The sequence below is a fragment of the Coregonus lavaretus genome (genome assembly GCF_964263955.1).
Source record: "Coregonus lavaretus genome assembly, contig: HAP1_SCAFFOLD_623, whole genome shotgun sequence".
Taxonomy (NCBI): domain Eukaryota; kingdom Metazoa; phylum Chordata; class Actinopteri; order Salmoniformes; family Salmonidae; genus Coregonus; species Coregonus lavaretus.
The window spans coordinates 62,033-78,876 of NW_028157212.1; the positions used below are offsets into that span (position 1 = coordinate 62,033).

Sequence of the window (16,844 nt, forward strand, 5' to 3'; positions counted from 1 at the left end):
AATTGACCATGTGCATGTAATTGCGATGGATGCTGTAGGAGAGAGGAATAACGCTGTAGGAGAGAGGAATAACGCTGTAGGAGAGAGGAATAACGCTGTAGAAGAGAGGAATAACGCTGTAGGAGAGAGGAATAACGCTGTAGGAGAGAGGAATAACGCTGTAGGAGAGAGGAATAACACTGTAGGAGAGAGGAATAACGCTGTAGAAGAGAGGAATAACGCTGTAGGAGAGAGGAATAACGCTGTAGAAGAGAGGAATAACGCTGTAGGAGAGAGGAATAACGCTGTAGGAGAGAGGAATAACGCTGTAGGAGAGAGGAATAACGCTGTAGGAGAGAGGAATAATGCTGTAGGAGAGAGGAATAACGCTGTAGGAGAGAGGAATAATGCTGTAGGAGAGAGGAATAACGCTGTAGGAGAGAGGAATAACGCTGTAGGAGAGAGGAATAACGTTGTGGTAGAGACAAAAAGTGAGTAAAAAACACCCTACATTTACATCCCGCCCTGAATGTAACGTTTTGTTTGTTGGTGAGATGAAACTGCCAAAACTCTGAAAGGTATTATTGTAAGTCAGAATTGCAACACAAGATTTGTACAAGACTAAAATGTTGGTCTGTAATCATAACATGGTGTTTGTATGTTCACAGATTACATTTCACGTTTACGTTCATGTTTCACGCGTGGCTTTTCTTACGATCCTAACAATTTAGCTATGGATTTTCTTACGATCTTAACGATATGTACGTTCAAACTTTCGCCAGGTATCTGGCTCCATAGCCAAACGCGGAAACTATGGATACAACTTTCTCTGTGCTCATGCATTATCATAATTCATAAACGCGCCACTAGAAATCCCTGCATTTGCATGTTTCTGTTAGCTGATACATCCTGACAAAATACACCATATTACTGGCATGATAATGTGCCTGGACCTTGTAGGCTAAACTGCCGAGAAAAAAACCATAACTCACCCAAATGGTTGCCCAATCAGGCAGGCTACAAGCAGTTATTTCGAATGACATAGGCTATTCACTGCAGTTTGACTTAAACAATAATACCATTCTTCATTACATCGTTGTTGTTGCCTAGGTATGATACATTTCTTGTCCCTAAACTGAAACAATACGCATTCTTCAAGTGAAGGTATTTTAAGGCGTCAGCATGCTTAGCAGTCGAAACAGTTCGGTAGAGTATGTGCATTATATTATGACAAAGATTTTTGACTTCGGTGAGGTTTTTTTTCATGTGTTTAGGCAAACTAAATTTTTTATGGAGGCAAGCCGAAGTTCGGAGCTGAAGTCTACGCCCCTTCGTCGGTGATTGGTCAACAGTAGGGATTCTTTAATAAAGTATTTGTCATTCAACGAGACGACTCCTCATTTTCATAGAAAAATACTGTACCAAACATCTTAGTCAGATGTAAAATTGTGTGACTAAGATCTCTAAGGCACAAATGTCGAAATTAATGACAGATTTTTGGAGTTCTCTTAGATTCATTCTGACTACTTTAAGGAAGCATATACTGGCTATGCCGTCTCAAATTGACAAACGGTACAGTCGTGGTCAAAAGTTTTGAGAATGACACAAATACTAATTTAGCTGGTTAACCATGCTGGTTAAGTGTGCCTTGAATTCTAAATAAATCACTGACAGTGTCACCAGCAAAGCACCCCCACACCTCCTCCTCCATACTTCACGGTGGGAACCACACATACGGAGATCATCCGTTCACCTACTCTGCGTCTCACAAAGACACAGCAGTTGGAACCAAAAATCTCATCAGACCAAAAGGACAGATTTCCACCGGTCCAATGTCCATTGGTCGTGTTTCTTGGCCCAAGCAAGTCTTCTTCTTATTGGTGTCCTTTAGTAGTGGTTTCTTTGCAGCAATTCGACCATGAAGGCCTGATTCATGCAGTCTCCTCTGAACAGTTGATGTTGAGATGTGTCTGTTACTTGAACTCTGTTTAGCATTTATTTGGGCTGCAATTTCTGAGGCTGGTAACTCTAATGAACTTATCCTCTGCAGCAGAGGTAACTCTGGGTCTTCCTTTCCTGTGGCGGTCCTCATGAGAGCCAGTTTCATCATAGCGCTTGATGGTTTTTGCGACTGCACTTGAAGAAACGTTCAAAGTTCTTGAAATGTTCCGTATTGACTGACCTTCATTTCTTAATGTAATGATGGACTGTCATTTCTCTTTGCTTATTTGAGCTGTTCTTGCCATAATATGGACTTGGTCTTTTACCAAATAGGGCTATCTTCTGTATACCACACTTACCTTGTCACAACACAACTGATTGGCTCAAACGCATTAAGAAGGAAATACATTCCACAAATTAACTTTTAACAAGGCACACCTGTTAATTGAAATGGATTCCAGGTGACTACATGAAGCTGTTTGAGAGAATGCCAAGCGTGTGCAAAGCTGTCATCAAGGCAAAGGGCGCTACTTAGAAGAATCACAAATATAAAATATAATTTGATGTGTTAAACACTTTTTTGGTTACTACATGATTCCATATGTGTTATTTCATAGTTTTGATGTCTACAATGTAGAAAATAGTAAAAATAAAGAAAAACCCCAGACTGAGTGCGGGAGGTAGCTTAGTGGTTAAGAGCGTTGTGTTAGTAACCGAAAGGTTGCTGGTTCTAATCCCTGAGCCGACTAGGTGAAAAATCTGTCGATGTGCCCTTGAGCAAGGCACTTAACCCTAATTGCTCCTGTAAGTTGCTCTGGATAAGAGCGTCTGCTAAATGACTAAAATGTAGTAAAAATAAAGAAAAACCCTGGACTGAGTAGGTGTGTCCAAACTTTTCACTAGTACTGTATATATATATTTTTGCTAAACATGTGGGTCTCAAAACAGGTGGGGCTCTGCACCTGCCCTGAATGATGTGTCGACACTGAAGGGGAGGAAATTAAGAGGCATAAAAAAACAATGCACATGATTCAGATAATATAAAAGCTTTTAAAGTTTTCACTGTGGAAAATATATTGTAGCCTAACAAGCTACTAAACCAGTGTCTATTACATTGGTTAATTATATTTTGGCTACTGTATCATCCAAAATAATGCATATAAACTGCATTTGATTATTATTATTTTTTTTAACAGATTGAATTGATACTCCTTTTATTTGTGATTCCAGATCAGTTTTTCGCACAGACGTAGCTCTTGTTAAGCGGGTATGGTACATCTTTAAGAGAAGGGTGTTCCTCCCGGGCTCAGATACGAAAGAGGAAATACAAGCAACAGTCAGAAAAAGTATGAACGCGTATCCCTCGGTTTCAACTGCCAAAGTTAGCTGTATCGTAAAAATTCATGAAAACAACAATTAGCTTTTTGATCTTAATTCAAGGTTAGGTTTAAAATCACATTGTAAGAAGATAATTGTAGAAATAGGCGGGGATTGTGGCTGTAGTGACGACCATATCCCTCCCTCCACAGACCCAGACCCAGACCTGTCGTTGACCGTAGTAGCCAGCGTCCAAACCAGGCTGCCACAAGCCGAAAACATCGCCACACCCGGGCAGCAGTAGTTTTGAGCATGGCTAGTTCAGCTGTGACCGGTGTCGTACCACGTAAGTTATTAACTTATTTACTTCGCGTTTAGGGACAGACTCTCGCATCCGTCTCCTGAAATCAATGCGGACTCAGTAAGCTTGTGATTTGACACGTTAATTTCCCTGCAACTTCCACAATCAGATTAAGATCCATGTGTATGTGCCAGTGGCTACTTTAAATGAATTCATAGTCGAGGTTTCTGTTTAGAAATGTAACCACGTTATATAAAAGGTGGACACTACACGACTTTCAAAATCCTAAAATCGCTGAGCCTCCTAAATTAAACGACTGTTTTTCCGGTCGTTTCTTTGTGGCACAAACGGTGGTCACGCACTACAATATTCTTCACTTGGGCGTGAGGATGGTTGATACCGTGCAGTCTCCCGAAAACAACGTGATTTTAGATTTAACGTAGTTACTAGCTGTGGCTCAAAGCAGCCTCACAAACGTAACGTCAGACATTCACGCATACCATACAGTTGTAACATTTTTGAATTGAATAACATTGCTTGTCAATTTAAGAGCTGTAACGATTTGACGCTTTGGTTAAAAGCAGGTACAAACGCATGCTAGTAGTCAATCGCTCCTGCTCGAGAGTACACATTACATTTTTACATTTTTAGTCATTTAGCAGACGCTCTTATCCAGAGCGACTTACAGTTAGTGAGTGCATACATTTTTTATTTAATTTATTTTTTATTTTTTTATTTTTAATGTTTTTTTTATTTTTCATACTGGCCCCCCGTGGGAATCGAACCCACAACCCTGGCGTTGCAAACGCCATGCTCTACCAACTGAGCTACATCCCTGCTGGCCATTGCAACAGAATAGCCTTACATCAACCTGGTATTGGATAGCCTACAGCGGGGATTACACGACCCTCTTCCTGGAGATCTACCGTCCTGTGGGTTTTCAGTCCAACCCTAATTTAACACACCTGATTCTACTTATTGGCTGCTCAACAAGACCTTAACTAGCTGAATCAGATATGCTAAATTAGGGGATCCCTTGATTTTCGTCTACTATGTTACGTCTAGTCTGAGACCATCCTCCCTACAGTGACACAAAGTTTCAGCACCAGAGTGGATACTGTTGCCGACCAGCCATGTTGTTTTTGAATTTCCTGTGAGGCACATTGCATGGATCTAGCCTAGCAATGCGCCTCTGTTGTCACCTTGTGCAGAACGTAAAACTGCACCTATAACATGCCTATCCTGACCTATGGATCCCTTTCATCTAAATGTGTACTGCCATAATTGGTAAGGTGGTATGGGCAGTACAGAGTGGAAACCTGTAGCCTACTGAATGAAGATGAGGCGTACACAGGTAGAATTACTTCTGCCCTCTGGGTAACGAATTACATTTCATTCCCAAACCGGTTTAAATGCATCATTTACAATGTGAAACGACAAGCATTCATTCCATGTGAGTGGAGGAGGCGGGAGTTATTATTTTGTCATTGACATGCCAAGAAGAAGTCCTCAAAACACGAGTTTAGTTTGTGTTTTGGCTCTGAACTTCAGGCCCTCCCTTTTAGATTTACAATAACATAGGATATGCCCTTTGAGGATGTTCTGCGTTGTCCCCCTTTTCATGACTAACCCATCTGTGTGACCATGCAGCTGTTGCCTGTCGCTCACGAAGGCCAAAACTTTAATCCTCAGCCTCGTTTGATTAAACACAAACATCCAACGCATGGTTTTAAAATAAGCACGGGAGCACGTGATTGTAAGACGTGCGTGTCCCTCTGTCCGTTCCTGCTGCTCTGTGTAGGCCTACAGGCGGAGGTAGAAGTGACTCAGACAGCAGCTGAGTCTTAATCCAAATGGGCATGACACTCCAGAACTCTCTCCGTTTTTGTTTAGCAGTGTCTGGGACAGGGAGAGGGTTTGACATGCATGAAATTCAGGGAACTCTCTGGAAAATTAGGCACAAACTACATCTATAAGTAGATACTTTCCCTAATGTTATTTTGTGACATCAAACTAGTCTGATTTTAAATATTATGGACCATACTAATCCCAGATTCTGGTTCAGTGTTATAGCGGTGTCAATAAATTATTTGACTAGTTATAATCTTTGTCTAAAATGTAATACATATAACATGTAGTTGGACAGTCTACTGGGAACAGACAGGATAGATCTAGAAATAGATTTTTAGGAGGCAACCACATCCTCTCTTCTGTCCTTAGTGGAAACATTTTCACTGACACATAGCAGGAAGCTCCCCTTAGCCTTCTAGGTTCTGTTGAACGGTACACTTACCCAGAGACCTGGATTTACATACAGCTCTGGACCTACCAATAAAAGTAGTTCCACACACCTTCAGCATTTCTTGGAGTTACTGCTAAATGAATGCGGAGCACTGAACAATAATTACTCACCTGCTCCATTGTCCTTTTGACATAAACCTTCTTTAGGAAAGGAACTTTCTGTGCCATTTTTGAGTTTTCCTTCCTCGCTTTAAGTAGCTGATGAACTGTGGTTAAAGTGTAGTCTGGTATTGTTTTATATTGTCACTGTTCCTTTAATGGCAAAACGGACAAATCGATGATGATGACTATGGGTTCACTCAATGGCTGTTTTCTCGTAGAACATATTTTCAGACGTGTTTGTGTGATGCAATGTAGAGACCATGGCTTATGATATTCAACCACTTTCAGGGGCTTCCATAGAGGAAATGCCTACTCCAACATAGATATATATATCTATCTATCTATCAGTCAAAAGTTTGGACACCTACTCATTCCAGGGTTTTTATTTAATTTTTTACTATTTTCTACATTGTAGAATAATAGTGAAGACATCAAAACTATGAAATAACACACATGGAATCAGGTAGTAACCAAAAAAGTGTTAAATAAATCAAAATATATTTTGTATTTGAGATTCTTCAAAGTAGCCACCCTTTGCCTTGACGACAGCTTTGCCCACTCTTGGCTGGTACTGTCTACACACACAGGGCCCACAATGAACCGTCGTAATATCCTCATCTCCAATCATGTCGCATCACTGCAGTTACATGAAATCATTTTGCCGCTGTGTGCTTTTCGTGCAGATTATTTTACATGGCAATTGGCATCAGCGGTGTCCCGCCCCTCTATGGGGAGGCACAGCACAGCACCGCGGCAGGAAATCTAAAGAAAGTCAGATGAGACGCAGGCAATTTAGGATGTAATTAAATTCCTCTGATTGGCATTAACGTGAATCACTGTAGATGACGTGTATGATCCACACAGAGATGGATGCTCTGGGACCTGCTGTTGTGGAGGTTAGGTAAGGATAACATGTTAGATGGAGGTGAGATGTTATCATAAAAATATATTTAAAAAAGAGACGAGGTGAAGAAGCCTCTTTATACTATTGAGATGCACCCCTAAACTGTCCATTTCATTTAATATATATTTTGTGTAGTTTAATCCAATCATGTGTTTTTATATGTAAAAGATCTGCATCAGGATGATTGTGATGTTTTAAAGCGGCATTCTGCAGTTGAAACAATAACAAAGCGCCCTCCCCGCCCCTGTTTCGATAACAAGCTGGGGGATGGGGCAGGAGAAATGTAACCATTCTCAAATTCATTGACAGAGCTATGGATGCAAGGACTGACCATCCATAATATAACAATTATAGTTTTAACTATGTTTTGAGCTATACAGTGTTTGTTTACATATATTTTGTTTACAAACATTGGAGTAAAATAGGCTCCTATATTTTGGGTTCTGATGCGGTACGACAGACACACACAGATGGATAGATAGTCTGTCTGTCTAATCTCACAAACACTCCATCTGTTGCCAGGTAATTGGGATGGATACACTGTAAGGTTCCTATGGGTCTCTTGGGGGCATGTAAAACATCCTGTCTTTCTAGGCATCCATTGGTCTGGCCAGAGTCCAGCCCAGATGCACAGGGCAGTTAGTGGAGCTCAGAGAGTAGATCACAGGGTGGTCAGTGGAGCTCAGAGAGTAGATCACAGGGTGGTCAGTGGAGCTCAGAGAGTAGACCACAAGGTGGTCAGTGGTGCTCAGAGAGTAGACCACAGGGTGGTCAGTGGAGCTCAGAGAGTAGACCACAGGGTGGTCAGTGGAGCTCAGAGAGCAGATCACAGGGTGGTCAGTGGAGCTCAGAGAGTAGACCACAGGGTGGTCAGTGGAGCTCAGAGAGTAGACCACAGGGTGGTCAGTGGAGCTCAGAGAGTAGACCACAGGGTGGTCAGTGGAGCTCAGAGAGTAGATCACAGGGTGGTCAGTGGAGCTCAGAAAGTAGATCACAGGGTGGTCAGTGGAGCTCAGAGAGTAGACCACAGTCAGATACATCATGCTCCAGAGGACGGGGACAATGGGGGAAGAAAGACAAAGGCAAACAGAAACACTGAGTGGTATGTTTGGACATAGTACGGTCACACGTAGACTCCATCGCAGAGCAGAACGCACACAGTCACTACACACAGTCGCTACACACCATGTCACTCCCTCGCACACAGACGGATACACACAGGAGAAACACAATGACCCGATTGTCTGCTTCATGTGGCACTGGATGGAATGTCTCACGTGGGAAACATCAGGAGAAGACCTGTCTTAGTAGAGTACAGACACACAGTGTAACCTTTGACCCCCCATACCTCTCCCTCCAGACCTCCTATGAGCCAGAGTCGGTCAGGAATATGCGCGTCAGTGGGGTCTGAAATGATTGACACCCTTGATTTTAAGGGCGAGAGGGTCAGCATGTCTTTGGGGTATGATCTTTGACCCTCTTAACTTTCTCACTCATTATTATTCACGATTCATTCAGGATTATCCGTAGTCATGGTAGCATCAACATGAATGTAGAAGTGTTTAGAAACATTTTATAATAAAAGTGACTCCAAAATGACACCACATTATTTACCATTAATTTCTATTCGGCACAGAATTATCTGAAACACAACCATTGCGCACTAGGAATGTGGAAATCAAACAATCACCAGTTATTTCAGCTCTGTGAACATGGAAGGGGAACATGGAACCAGGCCAAAGGTTGTTAAGAGGGTGTAGGAGGGGACACATTGTGGTTTTGGCCTCCAAACAGTCATAGAGGAAGTGGAAAGATTTACCCATACTAAAGAGACCTTGCGGTGTGTGTGTGTGTCACTCATTCCTGATGTTACAGGAATGGCCGGCCCCCTGTCCAATCAACAGCCCTTAGGGACCTGATAAACCAGCCTACCAACTGTCCAGATCAACACAGTCCTGCTCTCTGTCCATCTTGCAGATCTCTCTCTCTTTCCTCTCGCTCTCTGTCTCGCCCTCTCTTTCTGCTTCCCTCTTTCCCGGAGAGAGCATGTTGAGAGGGCAAAGAACGACAGAGCGAGAGACGGAGGGAGGGAGAGCTGGAAAGTTACCGGGATTACAGCCTCCTTGGAGTCAGCAGTCTCCCTGGTGACAATGACAGTCTGTCTCCCTCGCTCTCCTCTCTTGGCCATCAAAGGGCTGTCGGCGGACATGACAGTCCGCTGCGCTGGGGAGAGAAATATGGGACCTCACTTTTATCCAGCGAGCGAGGAAACATGACGGCACTGTTCGACTTTCATTTTCACCTGGGTGAACCGCTGAGTTCGGTTCAGACTAGCGCTTAAATCCTCCATCTGCTGAGTCGTAGGAATATCTGGTGCCGCTCCGAGTATGAGTCAAATGTGATCTGTTGGCAGTGGGGCCTAGGTAGGAAAGTGAATTGAATGTTGACTAATGGAGTGTCTTGTGATTACCACACATGCATTATCCATCTGTTCAATGGTCTTGTTTTCCTATCTTCCTCTTCTTTCATCCCCCTTTACTATCTCTCCTCCTCATCACCTCTCTCCTTATCCCACCATCTCTTTCTATCCCCTCTTTCAATCTCTCTCCCCTCCATCTGCCTCCTCCCCCCTGTCCCCCTGATTCTAGCGGGTCAGACAGTGGGCGGAGGCAGCAGCAGTGGAGTAGACGAACAGGTGAAGCCAGAGTACATAGCCTTCGTTCTGGTGCCTGTCTTCTTCCTCCTGGGTCTCCTGGGGGTCCTGATCTGCCACGTCCTGAAGAGGAAGGGTTACCGCTGCACCACCGAAGCTGAGGATGAGGAGGAGGCGGCCCGGGCAGCGGAGGAGGAAAAGAAGGATCTGGAGATGTGCGCAGGTGAGGGGAAAGAAAAATGAAGATGATATTTTCTCATTAAGGGGTTCATATGCAACCCAACCCGGGTTGTGAGCTAACGGGTCACAACCCTCTGTACACAATAACACTCTTCACTCAAAGTCACCTGTGTTAACTGACGGGAAAGTTCTGTTCTCACCAGTTTGGTTCTCTATGCTATTGTTATGGTCATGAGTCATGACTTGCAAACTGGTTTCTTGGATAGGGAGTTATGCATTGAGACGGGTGCGTTTTTCGAAACCTCTCTACTGAAGGCCCAAGGTCTATTGAGAGAAACCTTGGTGAAGACTGTTAGGTTTAGGATTGGATGTTCCTTGTAAACACTTTCCCTACTAGAACATCATCTTATTGGTTAGTGTTTAAGATTTCCTGAGTGACCTAGGCAAGATACGGTATAGTGTTTAGATTTCCTGAGTGACCTAGGCAAGATACGGTATAGTGTTTAGATTTCCTGAGTGACCTAGGCAAGATACGGTATAGTGTTTAGATTTCCTGAGTGACCTAGGCAAGATACGGTATAGTGTTTAGATTTCCTGAGTGACCAAGGCAAGATACGGTATAGTGTTTAGATTTCCTGAGTGACCAAGGCAAGATACGGTATAGTGTTTAGATTTCCTGAGTGACCAAGGCAAGATACGGTATAGTGTTTAGATTTCCTGAGTGACCAAGGCAAGATACGGTATAGTGTTTAGATTGTCTTTTTAAGGATATGGAAGATGTCGCAATAGTTTCTCATCAATGTGAACGTCGGCATTTTCTGGTCTACCTTAGCTTGCCCGAGTTACAACACAGGCATGTGGAGGGGCAATAAACGTGAGCTCCATGGAGGAGAGTGAAAGAGTTTCTGTGTTCTCTCTCACCTGTTCTTTCTTTTGTCTACCACCTATTAAAGCCATTGCCATAGAACTGCATGCCTGGTCTCTCGTAAAGGAAGGTTGAGATTGCGGTCTTAGTAATGGATAAGAGAGTTTTCTTTCCACTCTCCCCTTTCACCTACAGAACGGAGAGGTTTCTTTACTAGGACTATGGCATTCCCATTAGACGTTGGGCCTTTAGTCTACTCTACTGTCTGCAGGGCATAGAACGAACACCCGCCAAATGCGGGTAGATTTAGGTATTGGCGGGTACGAATGTCAATTTAACAAGCCACGTTGGCAGGTGGTCAATTTGCAGGTCTCTACAGTGCAATCATTACATTAACTAATACAAATTGTCAAAAGTCAAGTATGAGCACATGTGCGATGCGAGTTATCGTTAGAATCATGCTGCTGTAGCTGTATTTCTGCTGTTTTGTTTCATAGCTGCTAATTGCACAAAGAAAGACGAATCCTATATCCCACTACGCGCAGCAAGACTGCCTGACGGGGGATCTGTGCACACTGAGTGAAGCGCTGATCGATATTTTGGAGGCGCTGCGAACAGGCATACGTTGATCTAATTTACTCCAAAGTCTACGAAGTGAGACTTTGTCCCAGTGTTTCTTGTCAATTTACATGGGTTTTGTTCACAAGCTCGGTTTTTCAACGTTAGTTTGAGTCTGCTGTTTCAACTGATAGCAAAGAGATCCCAAATTTCTCACACACAGAAACACGTGACAGGACTGGAGTGGCCCTGTTACCACGGTAACCTCCCGCCCTTAAAGGGGAAGCTGGACATTTTTGTCTCATCTCTAATATTTTTGCTCATCTGTTTTTGTGTGTTTTTGATGCAATTATGGTGAAAAAAATATTTTGCCTGGTAAAAAAATCTGAGTGGCTGGTAGATTTGTCATCTACTTGCCACAGTGGCTGGTGGACCAAAAAGGACATTTTAGCCACTGATTGTCTGAAACCTCTCAAGTCTCTCCAGGCCCAACCCCTCCTCCTTCCACATTTTTTAGAAACAAAAGTGTTGGAAAGAACCCTGTTTATTTTCCACTCCACTTCCTGGTTCAACTCTGACTCAACCAGGGTTAGAGAAGGAAAGGGGAGGTTACTGGAAATGGGTTGGGGGGTGGGGGGGGGGATACTGTAGATGGGATAGCGGTGTTGGAAAGGGGGGTTACTGTAAATGGGATGGGGGGGGGTGCAGAGGCCATTTTTAAGAATGTTTCACAACGCGATATAGATCTATCTTTTTAATCTAAGGGATGGGTTTTGTTCAGTAGGGCAATATGTAACTCTGTGTTGTTTTTATCGCACTGCTTTGCTTTATCTTAGCCAGGTCGCAGTTGTAAATGAGAACTTGTTCTCAACTAGCTTACCTGGTTAAATAAAGGTAAAAAAAAATACTAATAATAAATGCGATTTGACTTGCGATTTAGAGCAAAACACTTGGGTGAACTGTTGGAATCATGGGCATAGAATGATTATTATAAAATTAGAATATAATAGTGGGCACTTTGAATACAGTGTTTGACATGACAACGAATGAAAATCCCAGGGAGGAGTTATTGTGACAGTGTAGGAACCCAAGTGTTTTCTAGGGGACCCTATAATCTTTGCCTACATGTAAATGTTCTCATAGCTACTTCATGTAGTAAACATATTTTGCTTTGCGTATTCCTCTTTGATTTAGAAGATGCTGTTGCACAAAACAACATGCTGATTGAGGTCTACACCATCCCTGGTATCATCAGGCTGTAGAGCTAGTTACAGTTGCTCTGACTCCGTACACTTATTCGCTAGCGATTAGCAGCTAACAAGATTCAGGCCAAACTTGCTAAGAAAAGACAAAGTAGCTATTTGCAGATGTAAGAGACACAAATGAATAGTGTAATTATAGAACGATAGTGGATTTACATTAAGAAGTAAAAGGCAAAACCTTTTTGCAACGGGAAATGTAAATCTGTGTTCTTCCAGTTGGACAAGTTTAGCAACTACCTCCCTGTTTCAAAACACTTTCTCCCCTACTGAATACAATTCTGTCCCTGGCTTCAACAGTACCCGCCAATGTGAATGGGGACTCTTTTTTAAATTGTGTAGCAGCTGTCCATGTACTACACACTGTGAGTGTCTTATCTTGAACACAGGAAGTATTACCTTCCACTGGGTCACCCAGTCAACAGACACCATACGGTGTGTTTTCCACACAAGGCAAAGACGGGCTACTAGGCTATCTACCGGAGTGTCATTCATCCTTTAAGCCCCATTAAATCCTAAGGCTTATCCCCAGGTATCGGATGACATGTACAGTACCAGTCAACAGTTTGGACACCCTACTCATTCCAAGGTTTTTCTTTATTTAAAATAAATATTTTCTACATTGTAGAATAATAGTGAAGACATCAAAACTATGAAATAACACATATGGAATCATGTAGTAACCAACAAATGGTTAAATACATCAAAGTATATTTTTATATTTGAGATTCTTCATAGTAGCCACCCTTTGCCTCGATGACAGCTTTGCACACACTTGGCCTTCTCTCTGAATGTTTGGTTTCTTTAAATGTGATTTGCCGTGTGTAACGTCCATTTTTGTAGTTTCTTTCGCTACTTGAGTCATCACTCTCACCGCTCTCTCTCTCTCTCCATGCCGCTTTCCACACAGACCTAGCCCCGCCCTTGCCACTCAAGGAGTGTTCCTCGACCAAGAGACCGTTGCGTTCATTCTGTATGGTCAATGCAGCACATGCAACAATATTGATGACAACGATGCTGTTTTCACTTTACTTCTTAATGTAAATCCACTATCGTTCTATAATTACACTATTCATTTGTGTTTCTTACATCTGCAAATAGCTACTTTGTCTTTTCTTAGCAAGTTTGACCTGAATCTTGTTAGCTGCTAATCGCTAGCGAATAAGTGTACGGAGTCAGAGCAACTGTAACTAGCTCTACAGCCTGATGATACCAGGGATGGTGTAGACCTCAATCAGCATGTTGTTTTGTGCAACAGCATCTTCTAAATCAAAGAGGAATACGCAAAGCAAAATATGTTTACTACATGAAGTAGCTATGAGAACATTTAAATGTAGGCAAAGATTATAGGTTCCCCTAGAAAACACTTATCAACACTTTGGTTCCTACATTGCCACAATAACTCCTCCCTGGGATTTTCTTTCGTTGTCATGTCAAACAACACTGTATTCAAAGTGCCCACTATTATATTCTAACTATAGAATTATAATAATCATTCTATTTCCATGATTCCAACAGTTCACCCAAGTGTTTTGCTCTAAATCGCAAGTCAAATCGCAATTTTTTGTATTTTTTATTTAACCTTTTATTTAACCAGGTATGCCAGTTGAGAACAAGTTCTCATTTACAACTGCGACCTGGCCAAGATAAAGCAAAGCAGTGCGATTAAAAACAACAACACAGAGTTACATATGGGGTAAACAAGTCAAAAATACAAATATATATATGTGTGTGTGTGCGAATGTAGTAAGTTATGGAGGTAAGGCAATAAATAGGCCATAGTGCAAAATAGTTACAATTTTGTATTAACACTGGAGTGATAGATGTGCAAAAGATGATGTGCAAATAGAGAGATTGGGGTGCAAATTAGCAAAATAAATAATATGGGGATGAGGTAGTTGGGTGGGCAAATTTCAGAAAGGCTGTGTTCAGGTGCAGTGATCGGTAAGCTGCTCTGACAACTTATGCTTAAAGTTAGTGAGGGAGATAAGAGTCTCCAGCTTCAGAGATTTTTGCAGTTCGTTCCAGTCATTGGCAGCAGAGAACTGGAAGGAATGGCGACCAATGGAGGTGTTGGCTTTGGGGATTGCAACATTTGAGTTAAAAATAAGGCCTGGTTTGTTTGCCCATTTCGTGCAGCCCTACGTGGAAATGATCTCAAATGAGTGCAGGAAGTGCAGAAATTGATCAAAATGCTGAAAATTATTTAGGGTTGAATTGAATGATCAGAATGGAGAAAGACCCATTTTAAATCACTTAGAATGTATGTGTTTTGCCCCCCTAGGGTCACGCACAACTCCTAAAACAAATGATTATTAAAAAACATGAAATACTGTATAATTTTGATATCCAATATGATATTTTGGCCGTATTGCCCAGCCCTAACTGTGTGTTGTGGCAAACCCCCAGTGTATTACATAAGTGACCTATGATGAAACATCTGTCTGGTAAGGTACCTTTACATCTCCGGTATCATGTTTGCCTTTCTAATGAACGTTAGTCACAGCCTTTCATGCCAGCGAAGAGTAATGTATTCCAGTGTTTATTGAGCTCTCTTTGTAATTGTGTGTGTTTCTCTACAGAGCTGAACGACACCTACGTTGAGGGCAACGACGACACAGTGGGACAGATCGTTCAATACATCATGGAGAATGAAGGTAACTAGGCAACAGTACTGTAACTAGTGATTTGTCTATAGATAGTGGATCACTGCTGTCTACTCCCCTCCAGACAACTGGTGATGTTGACAGGAAGTAGATTTTTAATCCCCCTGCCAAACAAAAGGTCACTTCACAGTTCTATCAGACCTCTTGGTGCTGAGATGTCGCCCTCTCCCACCACACTGTCTTTAACAGGAGGTGGTGTGGTGTGTGTGTGTGTGTGTTTCCCTGTCTGATATCCGGTAGAGGTGAGTAGGTCTGTGGTTTTACATGGTACACTAATTACTGAAGCTGCTGTATAGCTACAATAGATTTGTAAACAGAGTGGAATTCCCCATCCTGTTGTATCACAAGGTTATCACAAGGTTATCACAAGTATATTGATAGCACCAGTACCGTACCATTGACTCACCCTCATTAGGTTACATTGTGTGACACACACACATACGTGCACACGCCCACACACACACATTCTGGGAGCCAGTCTTAATAGGGCCATATTGCCTGATTTTATGACGATATAGGAAGTCTTCAACTCAAAGCTTTTTCCCGCTCACGTGGCATGCTGCACAAACCCTTACGGACTTAGTACTTACTAATACTCTCCTTCCTTCCAGGTGATAACAAAGGTGTGTTGAAATGCCCTCTAGCCAGACATGATAAGATGATAACCGATAATATGATGGTAGGCTTATAGTGTAGTGCACAGTCATAGTTAGTGGGGCAATCGGCTTGTTTTGACTGACTAGAGGAAACAGGACGTACACATGGTCCTGTTAACACACGTCTGTCCTCATATCTGTTTATGGATTTAGTTATTGTCGACTGAAGTGTTAGCCAATATGTTCCTATACTGCTAATCACGTGTCCTTGAAGCACATTGACATTTGCCCTCATTTGTTATAGGTTATTAGTGATGTAGTAATTAAATATGTGTAACATATTTTTTTTCTTCAATTGTCCTTATCAATATGACTTTCAAAGTGTCGACCAATATGTGGATACTCTTGTCCCATACTTTTTGTCTTCATACTTAGTAATGGCTTATTAATTATAGCCCTAATGTGTCCCATATTTCAAGAAGACACTGTTGTTTTCATAATGCATTCTTACATAGCCTACACGCAGAGGTTATATTCTGAGGACTGAATGTGCTCCCGGTAATTGAATGCAGTGCACCATTTAATTGTGTTTGGGGCTTATCGGCTACAACCATATTCCAATAAATGTTTCCCCTTTTGATGTCGCTTCCGCGTTCTCCTTGCTAATTCCCACGCCATATTTTCTCTCTGTCTCTCTCTCTCTCTCTCTCTCTCTCTCTCTCTCTCTCTCTCTCTCTCTCTCTCTCTCTCTCTCTCTCTCTCTCTCTCTCTCTCTCTCTCTCTCTCTCTCTCTCTGTCTCTCTCTGTCTCTCTGTCTCTCTGTCTCTCTGTCTCTCTGTCTCTCTCTCTCTACTATCTATCTCTACAGCGAACTCCGATGCCCTCAAAGCCATGGTTCCTGAAACCAGCATAGACTCAGATGGGTAAGTATACTGTCATGGCTTCTGTAATAAAACTCTGCTGCTGGCTGCCCTAAGTCAAACTACCAGCACTCATTAAATATACATCAAATCTGAAATGGAACATTTAAAGTAACTCACAACCTCTCTTAAGGTTGTCTGATGTCATTAACGTCGAGGCCTATGAAAATGTTCTAAAATTCCACCAAAGGGAGAGTTTTTAGGGCTGGTTTCCAAGGATACAGTACCACTTGGGTGTGATTACTTTCCTAGCCACTAGATGGCAATGTTGTCTCCCTTAAGTTTTTTTTTTTTTTTTTTTT

General features: G+C 42.2%; 1 protein-coding gene across 4 annotated transcripts in view; it reads left to right on the forward strand.

Annotated features, from left to right (window-relative positions):
* The first annotated feature begins 3,228 nt into the window (after positions 1–3,228).
* The window catches only part of LOC311125683 (RELT-like protein 1), a 35,111-nt gene continuing 21,495 nt past the window's right edge, over positions 3,229–16,844 (forward strand). Inside the window, exons 1-5 of one of the 4 annotated variants that reach the window (XM_084199713.1) lie at positions 3,267–3,360; positions 3,450–3,583; positions 9,494–9,721; positions 14,943–15,017; positions 16,491–16,545. In XM_084199713.1, the coding sequence (XP_084055839.1) occupies positions 3,550–3,583; positions 9,494–9,721; positions 14,943–15,017; positions 16,491–16,545 (392 nt within the window). In that variant the 5' untranslated portion in view covers positions 3,267–3,360; positions 3,450–3,549. Of the gene's footprint in view, positions 3,584–9,493; positions 9,722–14,942; positions 15,018–16,490; positions 16,546–16,844 lie in introns of all 4 variants that reach the window. The other 3 variants (XM_084199714.1, XM_084199712.1, XM_084199715.1) reach the window with 3 other exon arrangements.